The sequence below is a fragment of the Lycorma delicatula genome, chromosome 2, assembly GCF_047948215.1.
Source record: "Lycorma delicatula isolate Av1 chromosome 2, ASM4794821v1, whole genome shotgun sequence".
In the NCBI taxonomy this organism is placed as follows: Eukaryota; Metazoa; Arthropoda; class Insecta; order Hemiptera; family Fulgoridae; genus Lycorma; species Lycorma delicatula.
This window is the reverse complement of record NC_134456.1, coordinates 110,305,121-110,327,921: the sequence shown is the minus strand read 5'-3', so window position 1 is coordinate 110,327,921 and position 22,801 is coordinate 110,305,121. Positions and strand designations below refer to the sequence as shown.

The window sequence follows — 22,801 nt, the reverse complement described above, 5'->3', positions numbered from 1 at the left end:
GAAAAATTTGTCTATCATTATATATTAAGTTTCTTTTTCCAGATTGTAAATGGGAGTAATGCTAAAAGATTTGTATCATAAACAGAGATCAAAGTTTTCAGATGTGTTAAAATAAAGATCCTAAAAGTCCTTATTTGAAAAACCACAGTGGTACATGTTTATTATCAGCTCTGACTGTCAAGCTTGGTCACAAATTGCAGTTCTCTAGGCTCAAATCTCTTCATTTTGAGAGAAACCGAATTACTTTGGTGAGGAATGTTACTGCAGTCATTGGCTAAACATGACAGCATAATCTAATTAAATTCATATAATTGTAATTGAGTCATCATGCTATACATACACTGATAGAAAACATTTGAGGTTTCTTTATGAACTCACAATCTTGAAAAAATAGTATTTTTTTGTATTAAAAAAATTATTTTTTATAATTGCTGAAAAAATTGTAGGAAGCTATATGTGCATAAAAATTTCCAAATTAGTTTACTCTGTCAAGAGAATACAAAATTACCGTAATTTCATATGAATAAAGTACAATATTATTAACACGTCCTGTAAGTGCAATAAAATAAAATGTTTATATTTTTCAGAGCCTGTTGTATCGCTGTTGAACTCAAAATATTATTTAGTTAACACAGAAGGATGTCGTATACCTATGATGAATCCATTCGATCCATCGATTCAACGATATTTGCTCCCCAGTACGGCTAACAATGATGAAAATAATGATCTGGGTGAAGAACGCCCGATCAGATGTGGTCCACCCGGAAATCTACCTCCTTTAGTATCCTCAAATCATACACACCTGTTTATTGATCGTCGGTCAGTTCGTATGCATAACTTAACATCACTGCATTGCTGTTTCGTACCCTTCTGGAGAAAACGATTGAAATTTTCAGTTTCTGTAAATGGAACTACAGAGGAAATACTTTGCCAGCACAGTAAAATTGACAATCAATTTGAGTAAGAAAAGTTTTCTTCATAAATTTACAGATTCTTTATCATTAATTCATTCATTCTTTATCATTATTAGTTTTGTTGCTGCTTTTGTTTTCTTCTATGGTTTGAATGTGTCTATGGCTGGATGTTTCTATGTTCCTTTGATGTTGAGGATATATAAAAGCACTTCCCTCTTTAATATTAAAACAAAAAATTAACTCAGGATCTCCAGATCTTCCAGGGTATGTATTTGTAATTTTTGAAAAGTAAGACAATTACAAACAGAACACAATCCAGACCTCTAATTTTGAGTATATCAACATATATAATAATACAGGTAGAATTATGTTGCTTCAGCTACCACTTACATTCATTGCCTGATCAGCAGTCTCTGATTCTATTTCATCTAGACTAGGTGGGGTTTTATCTGTGGGTTTGAATTCAGTGAAAATCTGTGAATTTTAGCAATGTTTCTCACCTTTTATTATTCTTAATGTTTTATCTTGGGATGGAGCTGAGCCTCTCTCTATATTTGGGGTATCACTGCTGCCATTACTTTTTTATTTCAATCAGTTCAATCTCAGCAGTCTTCTTTAAGTCTTCATTACCAGGATGTTACCTTATTGAAGATTGTAAATGATTTCATTATTTTTTTTAGTGTGTTTTAGCTTTGTTTCAGTAAGCCAAACTAAATTGTTGAGTTTCTTTTAGTTCTTTATGACTTTAATATCATACTGAACATCCACAGCTCTAATTTTTTAACTTTGATCTGGCTCACATTTATGTTTTTATCAGCTCTTTTTTAAGCGGCTTATCTATGTTGATTTTGCATTTGTATTGTGTGTTGTTAGTTTTTTTTTTTATTATGCTTTGAGGAAGATATATTTCTACCTGTATTTCTATATGCATTATTGTACTCAATTAGATGTCTGATGAGTGCATTGGTTGTAATTATCTTGCTTTTTGGAACAAAATATATATTTAAAACAGCTCAAAAGCTTGTTTTGTTTAACTGTTGAATGTGCATGGATGTAATGTATACTTAAATATTATTTAATTAATGATCAAAGAACCCACTTACCAACAATTAATTCTTTTATATATGTTCAAGCACTTTCAGAATAAAATTCCATCATCAGGAATTTAAACATTTTATGTTAATAAAACTAAAACTTCTTCTTCATGTAAATTTGTTTATGCAATGTAATAAAACAGTGGTTATATGTTTAAAATTATGTTGACTTATGTCCTGTCATTATGGATATCGTTTTTATTGATATCGGTGGAGACATTCATAATAACGATCACTGTTATGTTACATAAACAAATTTACATGATGAAGTTTTAGTTTTATTAAGATTATAACATAAAATTTTTTAGTTCCTGATGATGGAATTTTATTCAGAAAGTGCTTGAACGTATATATAAAAGAATTATTGGTAAGTGGATTCTTTAATTATTAATTATATAATCATACCAAGGGGCCATGCTTGATAAAATTATTAAATATTATTTCTTGAATTTTGAAAGATTTGCATCATGTATCTATAGATTTTAATATTTCAAAGGTTTTCAATTTTTTTACAATCATAAATAATCATCTATTGTTAGATTTTTTGAAGAAAAAAAATATCCTATTATTCTGGTTCAGCATGAAAACAATCAACCATAAACCAGTTTCTGCATCTCTACATTCTATTTGTCAATAGATTTTATACCTATTTGTCAATAAATTTTTGACATCATAGTCAATAGTTTTGACAGCGTAGTAGTCCTTATCTTACTGCATATCCCTTCAGGAGCAAATGTATTGAAGTAAAATTGTTTAAAAAAAAATGCTCTATTCATGAAAAATTTGGGTAGAAAAAATTCATCATTGAAAATTTGTGTTGGTAGAAAATAAATAAAATTAATCATAACATACTGTGTTTGTAGATGGTTATGTTACATAAGATAATGTATTTCAGAATTGAAAAAAAATTATAATTGTTATAATAATTTATGCTTGGCCAAATCCAAATGAACAATTCTAAAAGTCAGGTTTTATATAGGATAGCATAAAATGATACTTCTGACTAGTTACTAATTCAGAGTTTTGTTATTTAAATTAATACAAAATAATGATCAACTGGACAAATTGAACATAATGTGGAGATGGATTGTGAATTATCATCAGTTATTTAAAACAAAAAAAAACCTTTGAAATGAAAAACTAAATTAGTTCCTTCAAACAAAATTCATTATCGTTTATAGTAACTATGAGTGCTGATGCCCAATGCAATAGCAATGTATAAAGTAACAAGCTAACACCTATTATTACTGTGTAAATAAGTAAATGTTTATGTGTTATTACAATACAGCTTACTTCTGATCATTTTCAATCTTTCTTGCAACCATCTTCTTCAGTAACTAATATCAACTGACAGAATTTTTGAGTTTGGCAGACAAGTAGAGAAAAAGTGTAAAAAAATATGTTGGATTGCATGTCGTTATTAGTACAATGTAATTGTGTATTTATACATTTCACAATGTCTGAGTGGTTTTTTGTGTGTGTACGTGTATAATATCACTGTTGTCGTTGGTGTTAGTCGATTTTATGAAATGGTTGTTGACAAACATTGAATCTATGTTGCTATGAAGGGCTTTCAAATTTTCATTGTACCTTTGTTTGAAGCTGTACCTTGTTTGACCAATGTAAAGAATTACACAAACAGTTCAATTTATATATTCTATATTATGTTTCTTTGGTGATTGAGGTCTGTGTTTAATGGTAGTTTAAATATATTCTCCAAATTGTGTTCATATTTTTAAATTTTGTGAGCTATTCTGTCAAGTGTTTATTTAGTATGTTAATCCAGTTTACTTTTTCATTTAATTATCTTTGTTTTTATTATCTTTTTATGTGAAGGGGTCTGTCATTTGTATGCTGTTTATATTCATTTGGTCTCAGGTATTGCATAGTGATTAGTTCCTCTGTATAATGTGGATCTGTTAAGCAGGGTGTGGATCATACCTGTAAAAGTAGAAAGTTTGTTGTGGAGGGTTGGTTTTACATTTTATGAATGAGAGTATCTATCATTCATGGTTTTCTATGTATTTTGAAAGTGTGTTTCTGTTGGTTGCTTTTTGTGATATGAATCAAGGAAATTTATTTGTTTATTGTATTCATATTTAGCTGTAAAGTTTAATCTACAGTATATTTTGTTTCTGTATATTTATAATTGTTTACATTATCTTGTACTGCTTTGTTATATTTAGATTATGTCATCAACATATCAGTGCCAGTATGTTTCAATTAATTCTATAATCATCTTGCTGGAAAGTATATGTTTTTGTTTTAAGTGTGTTGTGGAAAGATCTCTAAGATAGTGGGAGAATCCTAGAAGAAGACCACCAGATTGAGTGGGATATTTATTTTGGAATATAAAGGAATTTTGTTTTGTAATAATGTTAGTATGTTTATCATTTCTAAGATGTGTTCTTGTGATATTTTATTATGTTTCAGTTTTGTTTTAAGATTGGAGAATGTACTTAAAAAATCCAAATATGCTTGGTACTACAACATTTACAACACACGAAATATCACAAAAACAACTCACTAAACAAATCAATACACATGGAATAAACATATTATTCAATTAAATACCTGAGAGGGATTTCCTAACCTTTTTATGAAGGTGCTATTTACAATAGTGATGCTGTTGTTCCACTGAAGAGGACTAATTAACTCTAATAGCCTTTGGAAGAAATTTTTTTTAATTAGAAAGCAAATTAATTAATAATTTTGTCATAATTAAAACAATTACTGAAAACATTATAATAATTTCATAATTTCAATTAGCTACTACCCATTAGTAAATGTCTGCATGGTGAGTTGAGTAGAAAAGTAAATAAAACTTTGTTCTCTTTATGTAGTATTATTGTACCATAAACAGATGTAGGTAATCTGATTCAACATCTATGTCATGCTGTGAGTCATTGGAAAGTGAGGAGTGAAGTAATCACCTGTTGCCTTTTTTGAATATATTGCTAAATATATATATATGCCTTCTACTGACTTGCCAAGCATATAAAAATGTTGCTGATATTTAGCTTTCCAAATAGCACCTTCAGTCAGATTTACCATAGGGACTAACTGTTTAGTTAAAATCACTGTTGTCAGGAAGTAACTTTGAGTGATGGTTCTTACATCCTAGGTGGTTTGTACATAACAATGGCCCTGGATAAGACTGTTCAATTCCCATCAGAAGCAATTGTGAATTGATCTTTTCCTTCTCACCTTTTTCTTGTTCTTTATTATTTTTTTTTGGACAAATGCTGTGAAAGTTGAGTCATCTATGACTGTACTATCTTATATCTTTTTGGTGTTGGCAGAGCTACTGACTCTTTATTGTAGCTATGTGTCTATGGAACTGTCCAGTGATTCTGTTTCCTATTTGGGAGTTACATAAAATTTAAGAATGAAAAAATATTGCAGAGCATAATTACTTTACATACAACAACAAATTAATAACAGATTACCAGTTTTTAGTCTCCTGACTGAAATATTATTACACTTTGAAAATACATTTCACACAATGAGGAATATTCAGATATATTACACTGATATCACTGAATTGTTGACATCATACTTTTGTATAAAGAGATCAAGACTGTGCCCTCCATTTTCATTAAGAAGTTAACCCTCAATTTACATTTCACTGCAGAGAATGAGTACAATAAATCACTTCTTAACCTCACCATATTCAAACCAATTAATACTTGCATTTTTGAAACATACAGAAAACCCAACACACTTACAGACAACACATCTAACCACCCCATAGTAGAGACATTCAACTTTCTTACACGTGTTATAATCACCTAATACTTACACTTTCTACAGCTGACAACTGCTCTGAAGATCTCACATAATAAATATTTGGTTCAAGTTAATGACTACTCACCTACACTTACATGTTTGGAAATTACATAATATTATTTTGTTGTATTCTATATAAAACACATAACAGAATCAAAAACACACCTTGTGACAAAAAACAGTACTGATATACATAAACTAATAACCATTGAAAATTGCCAACATTTTCAGTATAGAAGTTACTGTAAACCTGCCAAAACCTAAAAAAACACACAAGATCATACAGCAAACTAATAGAATATACGCTGCCAAATACAGCAATCCAAGCTTCAAATGAAGCTGCAGCGATTGCGCTAAATACTACAGACTGGATTATATCCAGTTGCTTATAGATATAAGGAACACATACTGGTCCTATACACAACTGAAACAACTTTTACTAGAAAAATACAATATATTAACCATATATAAAAATATCAAATTTCATACATGGCATGATCTTAATATAAAAGGCTATATGAAACTTACAAACATATCAGGTTCAAAGATAAAATATTAAATGATAAAACATGAAAGAATATATTACTTGACTACATAATTAAGCGATTTCCTAACTTTTTAATGGTGAATGGCTTTATTTTTATTTCATATTTTATGTTTATAAAAATGTTATATTTATATTTTACATTTTTATTATTTCATTAAAGAATTAAATTGAAAAGTAATTATGAAGAATAACTTCCATATAATTAAAAAGTAAGGTGTTCATGAAAAATTATATTTTAATTAATTTAGAAAAATTAAAATCTTTTACTTTATTAACACTTCAAGGCATGATGTAGAATAATTTAATAAATGTAAATATTCAATAAAATTGTTGAAGTTCTATTTTTAAAATATTTACTTTTAAATACAGTTAGACAACATTTAGTACTAAAATGAATAATGTTTTCTACTTGCTGTGTAATAAAAGATGAGCAAAGTTTTTCATTAATAGCATATGAAAGCATATATATCTAAATAATCTGTCATACTATTATAAATAATCTGGAAAAACATTTTGAAGTTCATATGAAAGTAACTTCTTATTAGTTATCTCTTAACAATTATTTCAGTTTCTGGAGAGGTAGTTTAGGAAATAGTAAATATGAAGTGAAATCTTAGTGCATATAAAATGTAAACCATATTGGTTATGAAATTAAATAAGAGGATTTATAGGTAAATTAAGACTCCTTTGAGAGAACAAACATGAATTTTCATACTCACACATCCTTTCTCTCTACACTGCACACTATGGTAGATTGAAGACCAAGAAACTGCTCTAAATGTTTATAAGTTTATTTCTAATTATATATTGCTATTCAGAATCAAATTATTAAAATGATCATTATTCAAATCTGCTTATATGATGCTGTTTAATTATCAACAAAATAATTTCAGATCTGTTTAAATAAGCTTCCAAATTAGATTATGGCACTGTTATTTTAACCTCTGTTTCATATTCTTTAAAGGATGCTTATTAGAGATTAGCCAGACAATGTTATTTGTGTGATTTAATAACATTATCCTAAGCAAATCTACTAGATAACTATAATATTTATTAACAATGAAAAATGCAAATTTATTTTTATACCCTGTTTTACACACGTATAAGATACATGAAGTAATAAAATTAAAATGCCACTCTTTTACATGTGTCAGCATTAATTCTGTTAGATGGTATTTTCTATTTTGATTATAAAAGAGGAGGTAGTGTTTTGTTTGATTAAAGGTAGCAAGCTGGTACAAAAAATAACATGCTTACTTCTAACACCAATTTTAACTAATAATTAATTGTAATTTAACAAATAATTATGTGAATATTTTACTCAGTCTTCCTTCAGCTGCTGCCTGAATGGATCATGGAAAGAATTTGAAAATAAATGGATGAATTTGAAATAAATAACTGAAAAGCATATATATGATTACCAACCAGTAAGGTCTCTTACTGGTTGGTAATTTATTAAACATGGCAGCAGAAATTTAGTGAAGCTCTCTGTCACAAGCTGAAAAATTGTGCTGTGCTGGTAAATATAATAATTTTGTTGTCGGGTTTGATAGAGGTGGTTTTATAAGGTACATTCTTTATTTAATAAATGATTTGTATACGATTTATATTTATGGATTTCAAACAATGATCTATATTAGTCCAATTCCATGTCTTGAAAATGTACTTTTTCATGGAGCCTTGACAGATAATGCTATACATATCGGTAGAGAATTCACAAGTACAATAAATGATTAATAATGATAAAAATTAAATTTTTTATTATGACATTTCAGAGTAGTTAATTTTATTGCAGACAAATTTGATTGTCACATGTAATTTTATAACTCAGAAATTTAATACTCAGTAATTTTTCATAACAGTACCGTTACTGTGACCATGGAAAATTGTGCACATAATAAACTATTTCTACTTGATAAACTCAATCCAATGATCTAATTTATTTCAAATTATCAACTTTTTAAGCAACAAACTAGTTTTATACAACCAGTTTGTATAAATATATTTTAAGTTTAACTTTAATATATGGTTTAAATAGCTTACCAAATTCCAGTTTGATTTCCTTGAGTGCTTTCAGCTATTCTGCAATCTTCAAGAGGATAATCATGATTAACATATATAAAACTATAATCTTACATAATTGAATTATTTATATATATATATATATATATATATATATATATATAATTAAAACAATTGATCATCATTTTGTTGAAATTCGTCAAACATTAAAGTTTTAAGCCTAAGTGACTATGTCCATATTGTAATAGTTTCTCAACTGTTATGAGCTCTGTAAATTGTGGAATCAGTTTAGCCAAATTAATTATTGTTTATTATCTGCTTACACAAAATATCATCATTGAACTTAACCTGTTCACTCATTAATTTGTCATCATTATTGTGTATATGGAATTTTAATAATAATTAAAGTAATCCAATATTTCGATATATTTATTTGGATCATAATTATGCTTATTTTCCAATATATGTTTAGTGATATTTGAACGGTCTTTCTTTGTTATACAATTAATATGTTCCTTAGTTCTAATTAAAAATAATTGATTTGGTCATACCAATATATCGTAATTTGCAATCTTCACATTTCAGGCTGTAATACTCCCAGTCCATTCAAATTATATTTATTACCATTTATTTGAGTTTTAGTTGGATATCTATTATTAATATAATTTATGATTTTATTATTAATTGTATATGCTGGTTTTAGATTAAATTATTTATTTTATTAAATTTTCTATAATTTAAATTATATTTCATTTTTACATAATTGCTTTCCCAAGTTATTATGTTTGTTTTATTTTTTCTGTTATGTATAATTTATTTTTTGATTTGAAGTACAGTTTATCTATTAAATTAATATTAGATACATTCAATGTGGCAATGTTTTTATTATCATTTAATTTTATTGTGTTATGTTTGAAATACTTAAATGCTCTGTAAATTAATGATTGACAGTGGCTGTTTTCTGGTTCCATGGATGAAAAGAATTAGAGTGTATTATGTTATCCTGTTGGGTTGACTTCCTATAAATATTTAAGTCCAGTTTATTGTTACTGAAATTTTTATTAATTTGTTTATCTAAAAAAAATCGATGTTACTGTTAATTTCTTGATTCATAGTGAATTTAATATTTTCATCTAATGAGTTGAATTCATTAACTATTATATTTTCTTCATTATTAATTTTTGTAGTAAATATGATTAAAATATCATCCACATATCTTTTTTTATTCAGTATGATTTGGTATTTGTTAATTATTGATGGTAAAATTGCATTTTCAAAATTATTCTTAAAAATGTCTGCCAGAATTGCTAAAAGTGGTGGTGGCACCCATGGTACAAGTCCTTTCTACTGTTGATAGAATTTATTATTGAATTTAAAGTAATTATATTTAAGGCATAATTTTAATAAATCAATTATTTCATATATCAAATTGGTTTGTAATTTCAATTTAGACAAAGGCAGTATTAATTATATTTATAGTCATATCTATGTCAATACTTGTATACATATCTTCAAGTGTCATAAGTTTAGTATTTTTGTTTACATTGATATTATCAAGAATATTTATTAATTCATAGCTGTTATTTAAATTATATTTATTGTATATTTTGATATGGTCTTTAAAGGTATTTGATAAAAATTTACGTAACTGGTATGTGGGTGAATTAATAAAATTTAGGAGTGGACGTATAGGCTTATCGGTTTTGTGAATTTTTGTTAATGCATTTAATAAAGAGGCTCCACTATTTTAGTAAATTAAAAATTTTGTTTAGTGTAATTGCCTTTGAAAATATGTTTACATTTTTTAATCATTAGAGCAGTTTCCTTTTTGATTTTATTATATTATATTTTGAATTTATTCGTTTTTTCGTTATGACAGAATAGCCGAAAGCGCTCGAAGAAATCAAATTGGAATTTGGTAAGCTATTTAAGTAATATATAATAGTTATTATACCAAACGGTGCCATGTTTGTAAAACAGAATTTAGCATTTTACAATAATCTGAAAATCTGAAATTCAGTTCTTTTTTGTTAATTGGTATTATTTAATAAATCTTAAACAGAATAGATTTTGTTAAATAAATTTAACAGTGCTGAATTATCAGCATTATTTAAAGTGTACAATACATATACAAATAATTTTAATTAATGCATTCAAAAATTTTTTTTGATTATTAATTATTATCTTTACATTTCTGCCATTTTATTATTATTTCACGACTGTAAACACACTTTTCTTTATTTCAATTTTCTGATTGAAATTTTCCACTTATTATTTATTTTTTCAGGTATACCATAGCAATTTCCTTTTTGTCTGTGAAGAAGCATACCTACTCGTTCCTTAGTTGATATATAATTGTGTATCAAAATTAATAAAATGTTCGTTTAATATCATCAATAAAAAGAGTTAATTACATATTTTAATAAATTTATATTACTGTGGAAAATGTTAAAAGTATATTCAAGTTAAACAATTTGACAACATACAATAAATTTTAATTTATTAAATAATAATTTTTTCATTATAATAATTTATAATTTTGATTTCATTTTAATTTAAAGAAATTCTTTCTTTATATAATGGAACAGTTTATTTTTCACTTACAAAATAAATAAGTCACCTGATTTTTTTAATTTAAAAATAAGAATAATTAATGAAAAAAAGTATTTCATATTAGGGTAAGACTATTTTCAGATAATGTATTATTTGTCATTTAAAAATTAAAAAAAAATAAACAAGACTGACCTATATTAAAACAGCTTATCATTTATCAACTTGGCCGATCGTTATGCATTCCAATTGAATTTTACAACACGGAAAGTAAACTAGTTTAGTAACGACTTGTCCACAGACAAAAGCAAAAATCTCGTTATAGAACTGTAATTTATCACCTAAGGAATGCTGTTTTTACATTTTGTTTTAATTGTTTTTGCAGATCCAGTTCATCATGCATCGATTTCGAAGAATCGGCAGACGTCGGCCCCAATGAATTTGTTGAAGTGAAATGTTATTCGGATACGAATAAAAGTGAAGTAGTCTATAAAGATTTCCATTCCTTTGTACCAATGCCTAAAATTCAAGCGAAAAAACCGGATTCAAAACGTAAAAACACTTTCAACACCAACGGTACAAGTCACCGGAACATCAGCGTCCTTATTCTAGGAGTGGACGCAGTCTCCAGATTAAATTTGATTCGTCAGATGCCGAAAACGGTCGACTATATAAAACATGAACTGAAAGGTGTCGAAATGTCGGGCTACAATAAAGTAGCCGATAATACATTTCCAAACTTAGTACCGGTGCTTACCGGGTTTTCTGTAGAACAACTGAAAGATGTTTGCTGGCCGACTACCGATTCTTGTTTTGACAATTGTCCGTTGATTTGGAAAAAATTTCGAGCCGCCGGATACAAAACGTGTTTCGTGGAAGACGCCAGTCAAATGGGAATATTCAATTACTTGAAGAGGGGTTTCGTGAGACAACCTACCGATTATTATTGGAGAACTTTCAATTACAGAACCGAAAAGGAGATTGGATCCGATAAAAGACTGAATGCGCACCTTTGTGTCGGCTACCGGATAACGATACAAACGCTTCTCGACTACGCTGAAAAATTTGTCGTCACAATGTTGACGTCGAACACATCATTTTTTAGTTTTATCTGGGGAACCAGTATTTCCCATGATTATTTAAATCTTCCAAAGTACAGCGACGACATGTACAAGAAGTTTTTGCGGACTCTTAAAGATACGGGCGCGTTAGAAAACAGCGTACTTGTATTTATGAGCGACCACGGAATAAGATGGGGAGGCATAAGAACAACCTATCAAGGTTATTTAGAGGAGAGACTGCCGTTTTTATTTTTCGTATTTCCGGAATGGTTTAGAAGGGGATACTCAACCGCTTTAGGAAACCTCCACGTGAACGCGCACCTACTCACTTCTCCTTTCGATTTACATAAAACGCTTTTGGATCTATTGCATATAGAGGAATTAGAAACCGGTTCTATCAAGAAAAGGATAAAATCAATGTATAAAACGAACGGTGGGTCAAAGGGTATGAGCTTGTTTTTACCGATATCAAAAAATCGTACTTGTGAAGACGCTGGCATACCAGAAAACTGGTGTACCTGTCACAGTACGGCTGTCATCTCCACGAACGATGCAGCGGTAATAGACGCTGCTAAAAATCTGGTTAAGCATATTAATAAATTGTTGAGTGATAGATCGGAATGCGCGGAATTAGAGCTCAATAAGATATTGTCGGCGCGCGTAGAACACACTTCAATGCAAGAAAAGGGTGGACCCTCCAACTTGTGCGATGACTGTGTGAAGGACTACATAATATCGATCGAAGCGAAACCGGGCGGTGGGACTTTTGAAGCGACCGTTAGACGCAACATTGATAATATGTATTACACAATGGGAACAGTCAGCCGTACCAATGTGTACGGTAATCAAAGCGCTTGCATTTCTAATTATCGATTAAAATTGTATTGCTTTTGTACGGCCAATATTGAAAATTACAATGATAATAATAATAATAATAATAATAATAATAATAATAATAATAATAATAACAATAATAAAACTGCCTCATTTAATTCTTATAATTAGTGGTAGGTAATTAAGCATAATAGGTACTTAATGATCTAATGAAACTGTGATATACACGTAATAGGGCTACGTTATTTTAAGTTAAAAGAAATTTTAGATTAAGTATGGAGTAGGAGTATATTTTAAATAAATAATATTTACGATTATGCGCATATTGCATTGTATAGTTTTTTAATTTTAATTTTTATTATTATATTTTTTAGCCAAAATAAATAATAATGAAAAGGAGTAGTATAAATATAGGTAAACAATTTTATTGGATCCCGCTTAAATCACCTATAAAATTTAATCTTTTTTAACGAATCATTGAGTGCATGCAGAAAAACTCGTTCGTTCGGTTTCATCGAAACCTAACAACTATCTTGAGAGAAGCAGTTTGCTATTTGTTCCGATTTGCTGAGAATTAACTACGCGGTTGTGTATTACGTACTTATTGTTTACGTTACAGGCGAATGAACCTTCATCATAATGACATTCTTGGACGATAGTTATTACAAACCGGAGCGATAAACCAAAGATTTTTTCAATTTAAAAAATCTTTGTTTTGCATCTAGTTGGAGAATGTGCGTACTTATTTTTATTCATGAAAAGGGTATTCCGATCATAGGATCGGAATATTTTTCTGAAAGTATTAATTTAAAAAAAGACTGCGTTGTTTTGTTACCTGATTATCAAAAAATCATAATTATTTCACAATCCGAGTAATTGATAACGTGTAATACTTTTTTTATATGAAGATTGGGCTCGATCGCACTTATCACTCTTACTCTTCTCTTGTATAATTTAACTATTCACTCGGACTGGCCAGTACAAGTCATCCAGTTTAACTGGTTTATACACTATAATTAAGTTCAAAGCAAAATGTTTTGATTAACATCTTGTACATCCTGGGTCTAATATATTTAAACATGACCCAAAAGAAATTCATTTTTGTAGTGTTTCTAAAGTATTATTTCATCTTGTAACTGTTGTTAGTGAGGTATTTCTTTTATATTTATAGTTTATTTGAAGTTTCGTTCCACTACTTATAATTATAAAATATTTGATGATTCTTCCTCAATTGAAATGCATATCTAGTTTTATACTTTTATTTTTTACTGGTCTGATTTTAGAAACCTATTTCTTACAGAGCTTGATTTGACTTTGTTGTATTTTTATGTAACAAAAACAAAGTGGAGATTAAATTAGATTTAAAATATTTAAATATAATAATATGTTCAAAATATAGCTAAACCAACCAGTTGGTAAGTCTATTTAAAATAAGAAAAATCACTTAACTTATAATGAAATAGAAATTGAGAAATTACATTATGATTTGAATGTCCATAAAGGGTCTCATGCTTTCAATTAAGAGTATGGCCCCTTATATATTCTTTCATGGAATCATGACTTGTACTTTTCACAGAATTGTAGAGCTTTTAGAAGAAGTGAAATTTGAAAAACACAATGGCAAGACCTGCTTTGTTAGAAAGATGTAGGTGGAATCATTCTTACCAGGGGAAATTAAAATTAATATTCTCTTGAGTCTTATCCATTCATTGTGTGCCTTAAACTTGCATTTATTTTGTGCCTTAAATGTGTGTATGCATAGAGCTGTTATCACTATGTGTGTTTGTTATACCTATGCAATAATGTAGGTATCTGGTTTGTATCATATTTATTCAGTGGGTTATTTTATTTGATATAATTAAATTTATTTCAAATATATGTCATTTTTAACTTCCGTTTATTTTTTCTTTTAACATAAATGACAAGCAGATTATTCCTGAATTGTCAAAAGGCAGAACTCATCAAAGATCCATTAATAGTAAGATTACATTTCTGATTACAAGTTCATAGAAACAAAAATTTTGAAAAATTAAAAAAAAATCTGGCACTTGGTGAAATCTATGAATTGAACTGAAAATCCTGAACTGAAAGAAAAAAAGACTGGGAATTCATGCCATATACATTCACAAAGAAAGTACTGCTTCTAGTCACTCAATCATCATTACCAATGATTGATAACTGTGAGAGATAGGTACTGAATTTGAAGATGGGACACACATGTGCATGTCAATTAATGAAACAACATTCAGTTATAATTGATGAACTCGTTTAAAAAGTTGAATAAATTGGGAATGGTAACCATTGTTTTCATGATTTAACAGCTTTAGAATGATAGTTCAGAGGTCACTTCAAAAAAAATGTACACAAGAAGGATAGTTCTTCATTCCAAGAGAATGCATGATGCAGTCTCCACCTAGTGCCATCAATATTTAGTGCTTATAATAACACCAGTTTTTGCTATCACCATAGTAATTCACTTAAAGATATCTAGCCAGTTATTATTAACACATTCTGTGACTCATGATAGGTTTCAAAGCACTCAGGCATTCTTTCATCTTTGTGAAGAGGTAGTTAATTAATATTAAGTAGAGGCAGTAAATAGTGCAAAATCCAAATCTCTCACTTGTTTACAAATTTTGTTTTAATTGTCATCCTTTTCTCCTTATTATGCAAATTTGAGCAACCCTAACCAAATTTAGTTTCAGTCAGGACAGTCACTCATAATATTATCTCTATAAACATTACTCAATTGTTGATGTATATGGCTACAAAGACCGCTGTTTTATAAGTACTGAATAGAATGGATGGCAACTGAGTGTTAGCGTTAGTGATTAGCGTGGAAGTGCTGTGCTATATAGGAACCATTTTATTTTCAACAGCCAATCCAAAGCTCTGTTTGTTAAAGAATAGTTCATATATAAATTTTGTTTTTGTAATTAATTTTCACACTATATGAATTAATAAAAATTATTAAAAAAAATTATTATTCGAGTAATCAGAGATGTTTTCTCTTACTTGTTAGGAGTCTTGATGTTCATTATACAGCTATTCTCTATGGTGAACAGAATTAAGGTATCACTTGTAGATTGAATATCACTTCAGTTCAAAGGGTTTGACATGGTGATAAACAATAATATCAAAGAAGAAAGCAACATGAAATCACTTCACTCCTCACTTTCCTTAATAAACCTGACTTAAGGAGCTTGTTATTCTTGATAATAGTTATTTCACTTTTATGAAATCATGTTATCCATGATTTCACAAACCATTTTACTTGTGATCTATATCCTTAATGTAATGCTTTACTTTGTGAAGTACTATATCTCCAAAGTTAACTAGCTTTAACAGCTAAAAAATGTTTTCTTTGTTTTAATTTATAAGTGTTAATAATAATAAAAACTTTACATTTAGATAAATTATATTTTTAAAATATAAATTATGTTTTTAAAATAATACCTATATTTATTCTTCACGATGATATTTTTTTCAGAGTATAATCTTAATCTATTGTATTTGTTTTTATACATTTTTGAAATTTTATTTATTTACATATTTATTTTTACAAACGAGACCTTATAATTACTGACCCATTTTTGCCATGCACAATATTACAAAATGATAGTAAATAACTATCATTATAGTAATAACTATTATTATAGTAGTAAATAACTACTATTATGGTACTTAACTAAATTAAAAAAAAAAAAGATATTTAAGTCAGTAAATGGTACTTTTCCTCTAAAGGCTTTTTGGAGTTACTCTCAGCACTCTTTATCAGAGAAATGATATAGGTGGCACTAACCATAAGAAGCTTTTAAAAATTAAGATGTCAACACTTTGTAAATTATACATTTTCAAGTAATAATAATACATAATTTGACAATTAAACAACATAAAAGTATTATTTCTATGTTGAGTACTGTGTACTGTTCTTAGCTACATTCTTTTATTTAAAAAGAATGAATATTTTCATAAAAATATTCATGATTTGCTAATATCTTTAAGATGAGCCTGATTATAACAGGCATTATCAGATATTACCTAATAATCCATTGTCATTTCAAAGAATTATTTTTTTTATCACTATTCAACCAAAAAATAGTAAGTAAAATTTTATAGAATTTATAGGGTGACAAATCTATACAAATCTATAGGGTGATTAAATCAGCAATGGATCAAAATATTTGAAGATCCTGACAAAAATTACAGTAAAAAAGTTTTCATCTTGAATAAATGTACAGTCTAGTTGTGTTAAGGTAAAATATAAAATATATTTCTAGATCGATGTAAAGTGACATTTTTCAAGCACAGGCATTATTAACTTCATTACAGATAGTTCTTTTTGGATATAAAAAACAGCTATAATAACAACCAATAAGTGATGAGTTAGTAATTTTGTATAAGCGAAATTATTTAAAATTCAGTTACCATAAATATATTTTCTGACTTATTGAATACTGATTTGTTAAAAAAAAGAAGTGTAACAAGAAATAATCTTTGATCTTGCCACATAGTAATGTAATAATAACCTGATTGGTGAGAAACTGCAAGAATTTATCACTACAAAAGTAATCACAACAACAAATAGTCATGGCCGCCCTTTTTATTACAGCTGTTGAGACAAAGCAGGTGAGAGATGAATCAAGAATATTCAAAATCTGAAATATCTTTTAGAATAATAAATTTGTGCCACTCTTAATACAACTAACAAAAGGTGGGCTTTGAAAAGATTTGTGCAGGCACCTCTGACGAGAAAAACAAGTAAAATATACCAAATGTTTTAATTTGATATAATGGTGTCACAAAAATTTTATTTTTTTGTAAAAGTAATTAAAAAATTGCAAAAAAGGTTTTTAGACAAGTTTTGGAAATAAAAAACTAATATACAAACATTTCATAATTTTCTGATAAATAATCCACCATAGCAGAAATTGAATCATACTTCTGTTATGACACTGGATACTATAGTTTACACACCATTTTATTAGTTTCTTTTGTTCTTTTTAATTCTAATGTATATATTTATGTATTTAAACTTCTCTTATAAAAGATTATTATAATTAGCATCTATATTAGGAATGTAAGAGAGTATGGATCTTAGGATTTCATCTGGTTTAATTTGTTTGGGGATTGAGGACTGGCTTTGCTTAATAGTTACCCAGCCAACAGGCTTGTTGAGCAGCAACTGAAAAGAAAATTATATAGATACTAAGGTGCACTGTCACTTCAGGTCCTGGCACCCTTGAATTTGAGTACTAGCAGGATTTATTTTGTACTTATAAAACTGATAATGGGAAGAAAAGAATCAAGAAAAAGAGGTGTGGTGATGCTTTTCTCAATCCTAAATCCTAGATGCTTCCCTAGATCCAGGATATTTTACTGACTTTCCAGGACCCAAAGTAGGATGTTAAGTTAAAATAATTCAACTGAAAAATTTAATATCACCGTACTTTGAGGTTTTTTTAAATTAAATTGGCGATTTCCAAAAAAAATACCATGTATAGTAAGTAATTCAACTATGTTGAAACTGAATGTGGTAAAAATACTGTGGTAAAGTTGAAAATGTATTGTAAAAAATTATCCATATGATGAATCAATTCTCAAAATATTTTCTTTTATCAGATATATTTTTTTTAGAATCATCTCAAAAATTGTAAATGGAATTGGTAATATTTACATTATTGTACAAAAATAAAACCTTTATAAACGAGTTGTTTTTAAAATAATTTATAATTAAACTAAGTTTTATACTAAAAAGTTTTAATACAATGTTATCAATACTAGTGCTGCTGTGTTTCTTACTGCACTGATTTCCAACAGAGAAGTATTTCTGAGTAAGAGATGCTGAACTATATAAAGAATTTAAATTTCTTCTTTTCATTTATTATTTCATATGAACGCATCTGAATACAACTAACCTATATTCATTAAGAACATCTATTTCTGCGATGATATGTAGCTTATTTCACGAATTTTAACAAATTTGAAATGTCGATTGGCGAGTTGGTCAGAGTAAATTTGCGAGTTTGGTCGGACAAACTCTCGCCGGCGTCATTCTACCGAATGATTTGATTTGCCTATTACAAACGAAAACTATATCACTGCACTAGGGCTATTAGAAAAGAGATTCGATAGTAAGTATATATGCGCCTTTCATAATGCCGAACGAACTTTAAAAATTAGATTCTTTAAAGGGAGAATCTTTGGACATGTTGTCCAGATTTATTAATGAAGTGTCTTATGTATGTGCTTTAGAGGTACTGTAAATTCCAGTTAACATATATGAATCCATTGTAGTTCAACTTTTAACTTTAGATTAGTACAACACTTCTAAAAAGTGGAAGGAGAAACTAATAAATCAATAGTTTCCCACCTTTCATGATTTGTTAGCATTCCTCTACTCAAGACGTAAAATTCTTGAAAAAACCGATCCAAATTCATCAAGCTAACAAAGGAAATAACGCTAAAAGACAGCGTTGTAATAATGCAACCAAATCTTTTACCAAAGATTTACTTCAAATACTAATAAACAGTACAGAGGAAATAAACTTAATTTTTGTTCAAAATCTAATTATAAACTATGTCTATTTTGTAATTTTAAACATCATTTGTACACTTGTAAGGATTTTTAAAATTATCTACTGATGTACAAGGATATTTTTTAGGACATAATAATTGTCGTAAAGGCCACTCTGTCAATGAATGTCATTCTACTAATATATGTAAAATCTGCTCTCAGACACATAACACTTTTGTTCATATGGGTGAATTTATTGAATCTAAATTAAATGACTATAATAACCATTCTACATTTAAATTGCAATCGGACAAAAACGTAATTTTTTCTACGATAATAAGTAATTCCAATGATATTCATGGTGATGTTCGAGCATGTCGGGTCTTGTTAGATTCAGGAAGTCGTGAATATTTGTACATATAATTTTGCCCAAAGGTTTAGGGCTTCCGTTTGTAAAAATTAATCTTCTCATTATAGGAATAAATATTCACTTTCTCAATCTCAATACAGTGTTGTAATTTCACTGCACTCTTTACATATGGATTATTCATTTAAGGTACAGTGTGCTGTTCTTTCAGACATAACCGATTGTCTTCCACCATACACCTTTGCCATTCACATTTTAATTTATCTAATAACTTATTTTTGGCAGATACTGATTTTAATGAAAAAAATTGTATTGATATACACATTGGAGCTCAATCTTATTCCTCCAGGGAATTTATGCGAAATTCTAAATATCCTATCATACAAGAAACCAAGTTAGGATATATCCTCAGGGTCTTCCTATTGTAAAAGGCAATAATTCAATTACATCATTCTTTTCTCGAAAAGATTTTACGAATCTTTCAAATACAAGTATAATTGAAAACTTTTGGAAGATCGAAGAAATTAATAAACTGATATTTCACTTTATAAAAACGTTGAAAAACATTTTCGAATCAATTTTTATAGAAATGAGCTAGGCAGATTCATAGTGTCGTTGCCACGAAAGTAACGTTCAATTGGGTGACTCCTTTGTTAGTGTTAGTAATAGATTTTTATACTTGAAAAAACGACTAACCAACAACTACAACCTTAAGAGACTATTCCACTTTCACTCACGAGTATCTAGATTTGGGACACATGTCATCGATTAACTCCGATGACTTAGTGAGATAAATATCTGGTTTGACTACTAAGCTTTGTGTTGTTTTAGACGGTTCATATTAAACCTCTAACGGTCTATTTCTTAATTATCTTAGTTGGTCCTGTAATCCAGTAACATTTATTTTCAAAAATGATAAATTCAGAACTCATAAATATGTCATTATATTAGACAGCAAAGATGTGTATAGTCAGGTTACGTATATTATGGGATGATTTTCCAGATCAGGAAATAAAACACTATGCGTACACTAATAAAACACTAATGCGTACGTAATACGCATTACGTACGTTCTATTAATCCCAACAATAAATTTAAGGTTGAGTCAATACAAATTCAAGGTTTTTGTGATGCCTCTATAAAGGGCTACGGTTGTTGTATTTACATACGAATAGTATTTGCCAACAGCACAATATCATCAAATTTGCTCTGCTCAAAACCAAGATTGGCCCCCTCTTAAACAGATAACTTTACCGAGACTGGAATTATGTACTTGTTTGTTACTTTTTCGTTTGTTGGTAAAGGTGACTAATGCGTTACAGGTAGATGTTCGTTAACATCTATTTGTAACATCTATTTATCTCGTTGATAAATCTATATACAGATTCGACAATTTTAATTTCAGATATTCTGTAGCAACAGAATATCTGAAATTAAACAAGATACAGCAGTTGTTAACTGCCATTATGTCAAGCCTTCGGACAATCCTTCTGACGTATTATCTAGAGGTTTTTCCCCAAGTAAATTAATTGACATGTCGCTTTGGTGTCATGGTCCGGTTTGTTTCTACAATTTGACCCAGATTGTTTTCTGGAAGACGTAAAACTATTTCAATATCGTATGTGTCTACTGTTCAGCTTGATTATACCCGAAGGTTCTCTCTCTACACACTTTACTCCGTACATAGTTTTTGTTTCAGATTTATTTATAATAAGTTAAACCAATTGGAACGAATTCTTGGTCCATTACCTACACAAGAACTAAATCATACTCTTACCTTTTTCTTACTGCAATCCCAATCTATATATTTGGCAATGAGATAAGTAGTCTTACAATCAAGCTATTGTTAGACAAAGCAAACTTGTCTCTTGATCCATTCTTGGATGAATTAGGTTTAGGAGGCAGGCCTCAACATTCGCTATTATATTACCATGCAAAACATCCTATTATTATACATCCAGATGCTAATATTACCAAATTAATCATTAATGCTGAGCGTTTAAGACGCTTACATTCTGGCATTCACTTAACACACCACTCTTTACGTCCAAGGTACAGGATATTAAATGCTAGAAGAATTATCTCGTCAGTCATTCATCATTGTTTTTGTTATCGATGTTGTGGAGAAATACTATTCAGTATCCCCCAACTTGTGGGGGAATGTCGAACACGCACGGGTTCGACTAGATGTTGTTATAGTCTATGTTTGTCCGCATCATACCGTCTAAAACTCCGGTTTCATTGTTCCTCTCCACCTGGGGGCGGTTTTGCAATTAAGTACATCATAACTCTGGGGGTGACAAGGCGGGGGACTTAGGATACTAATACGTTTACTACAACTCTCGCTTTATCGCATTATGCGGTGAATATTGCTGTCAATTCTTCTGAATCTTCTATATCGGCCAACGTTTCACCTACCACTTCAGAAAACCGTATACACCCACTCTTCGAGGTGATTACTCTTTGTGGCTTCAAAAAAAACCCCTTGGTTCCGTTGTGAACTCATATGCTATTATGAAGTGATCTGACAGTCTTTCTTCTTCTAGTATTCTCCAGTTACATAGGGTGGAAATATGCTCCTCGGAAATAAAGATGAAATCGCCGAGCTAGCGTTCCCACGACAAAAAGTCGGCTCGTCCTTGTTCATGTACGTCAGTCTTAAAGCATTGATTTTATCAGCTAGATACTGCCCCTCTAGGTTACGTACTGTCCCCGCAAACTCTGGCGACTTTGAATTAAAGTCGCCAGCCAATATTATCTTTTTACCTCTGAATTTCCGGACCTCATTTCCCAGTTCATCAAGGAAGGTGACAAAACTCCCGACTGCCGTATTATGTGAGTGATATACAGCAAAGATCATTGTATCGCCCAGATCCGTCCGTATATAAATAACCCTTGCCAAATCCGCATGTCTCTACCGATGTCCCCACCGAAGGGAAACCAATTGCTGCAACCATGTTCTCATCTCTGATCGAATCGGGCCGAGTAATCAATAACGCGGTAGGTTCCGCCGCGATAATAGTATCTACTCTCTGTTGCATTGCTATCTCCCAGCAGTTTTCGTGTGCCCTTCTGTTGCGATTCATGTTTAACTGCAAGATCTTCA

At 29.4% G+C, this 22,801-nt stretch overlaps 1 protein-coding gene across 3 annotated transcripts in view; it reads left to right on the top strand.

Moving 5' to 3' along the window:
* The window catches only part of LOC142319116 (uncharacterized), an 83,841-nt gene extending 70,627 nt beyond the window's left edge, over nucleotides 1-13,214 (top strand). For all 3 annotated transcript variants that reach the window (XM_075356036.1, XM_075356038.1, XM_075356039.1), the window contains exons 3-4: nucleotides 588-960; nucleotides 11,302-13,214. In XM_075356036.1, the coding sequence (XP_075212151.1) occupies nucleotides 588-960; nucleotides 11,302-12,982 (2,054 nt within the window). In that variant the 3' untranslated portion in view covers nucleotides 12,983-13,214. The remainder of the gene's footprint in view (nucleotides 1-587; nucleotides 961-11,301) is intronic.
* The last annotated feature ends 9,587 nt before the right edge of the window (nucleotides 13,215-22,801 follow it).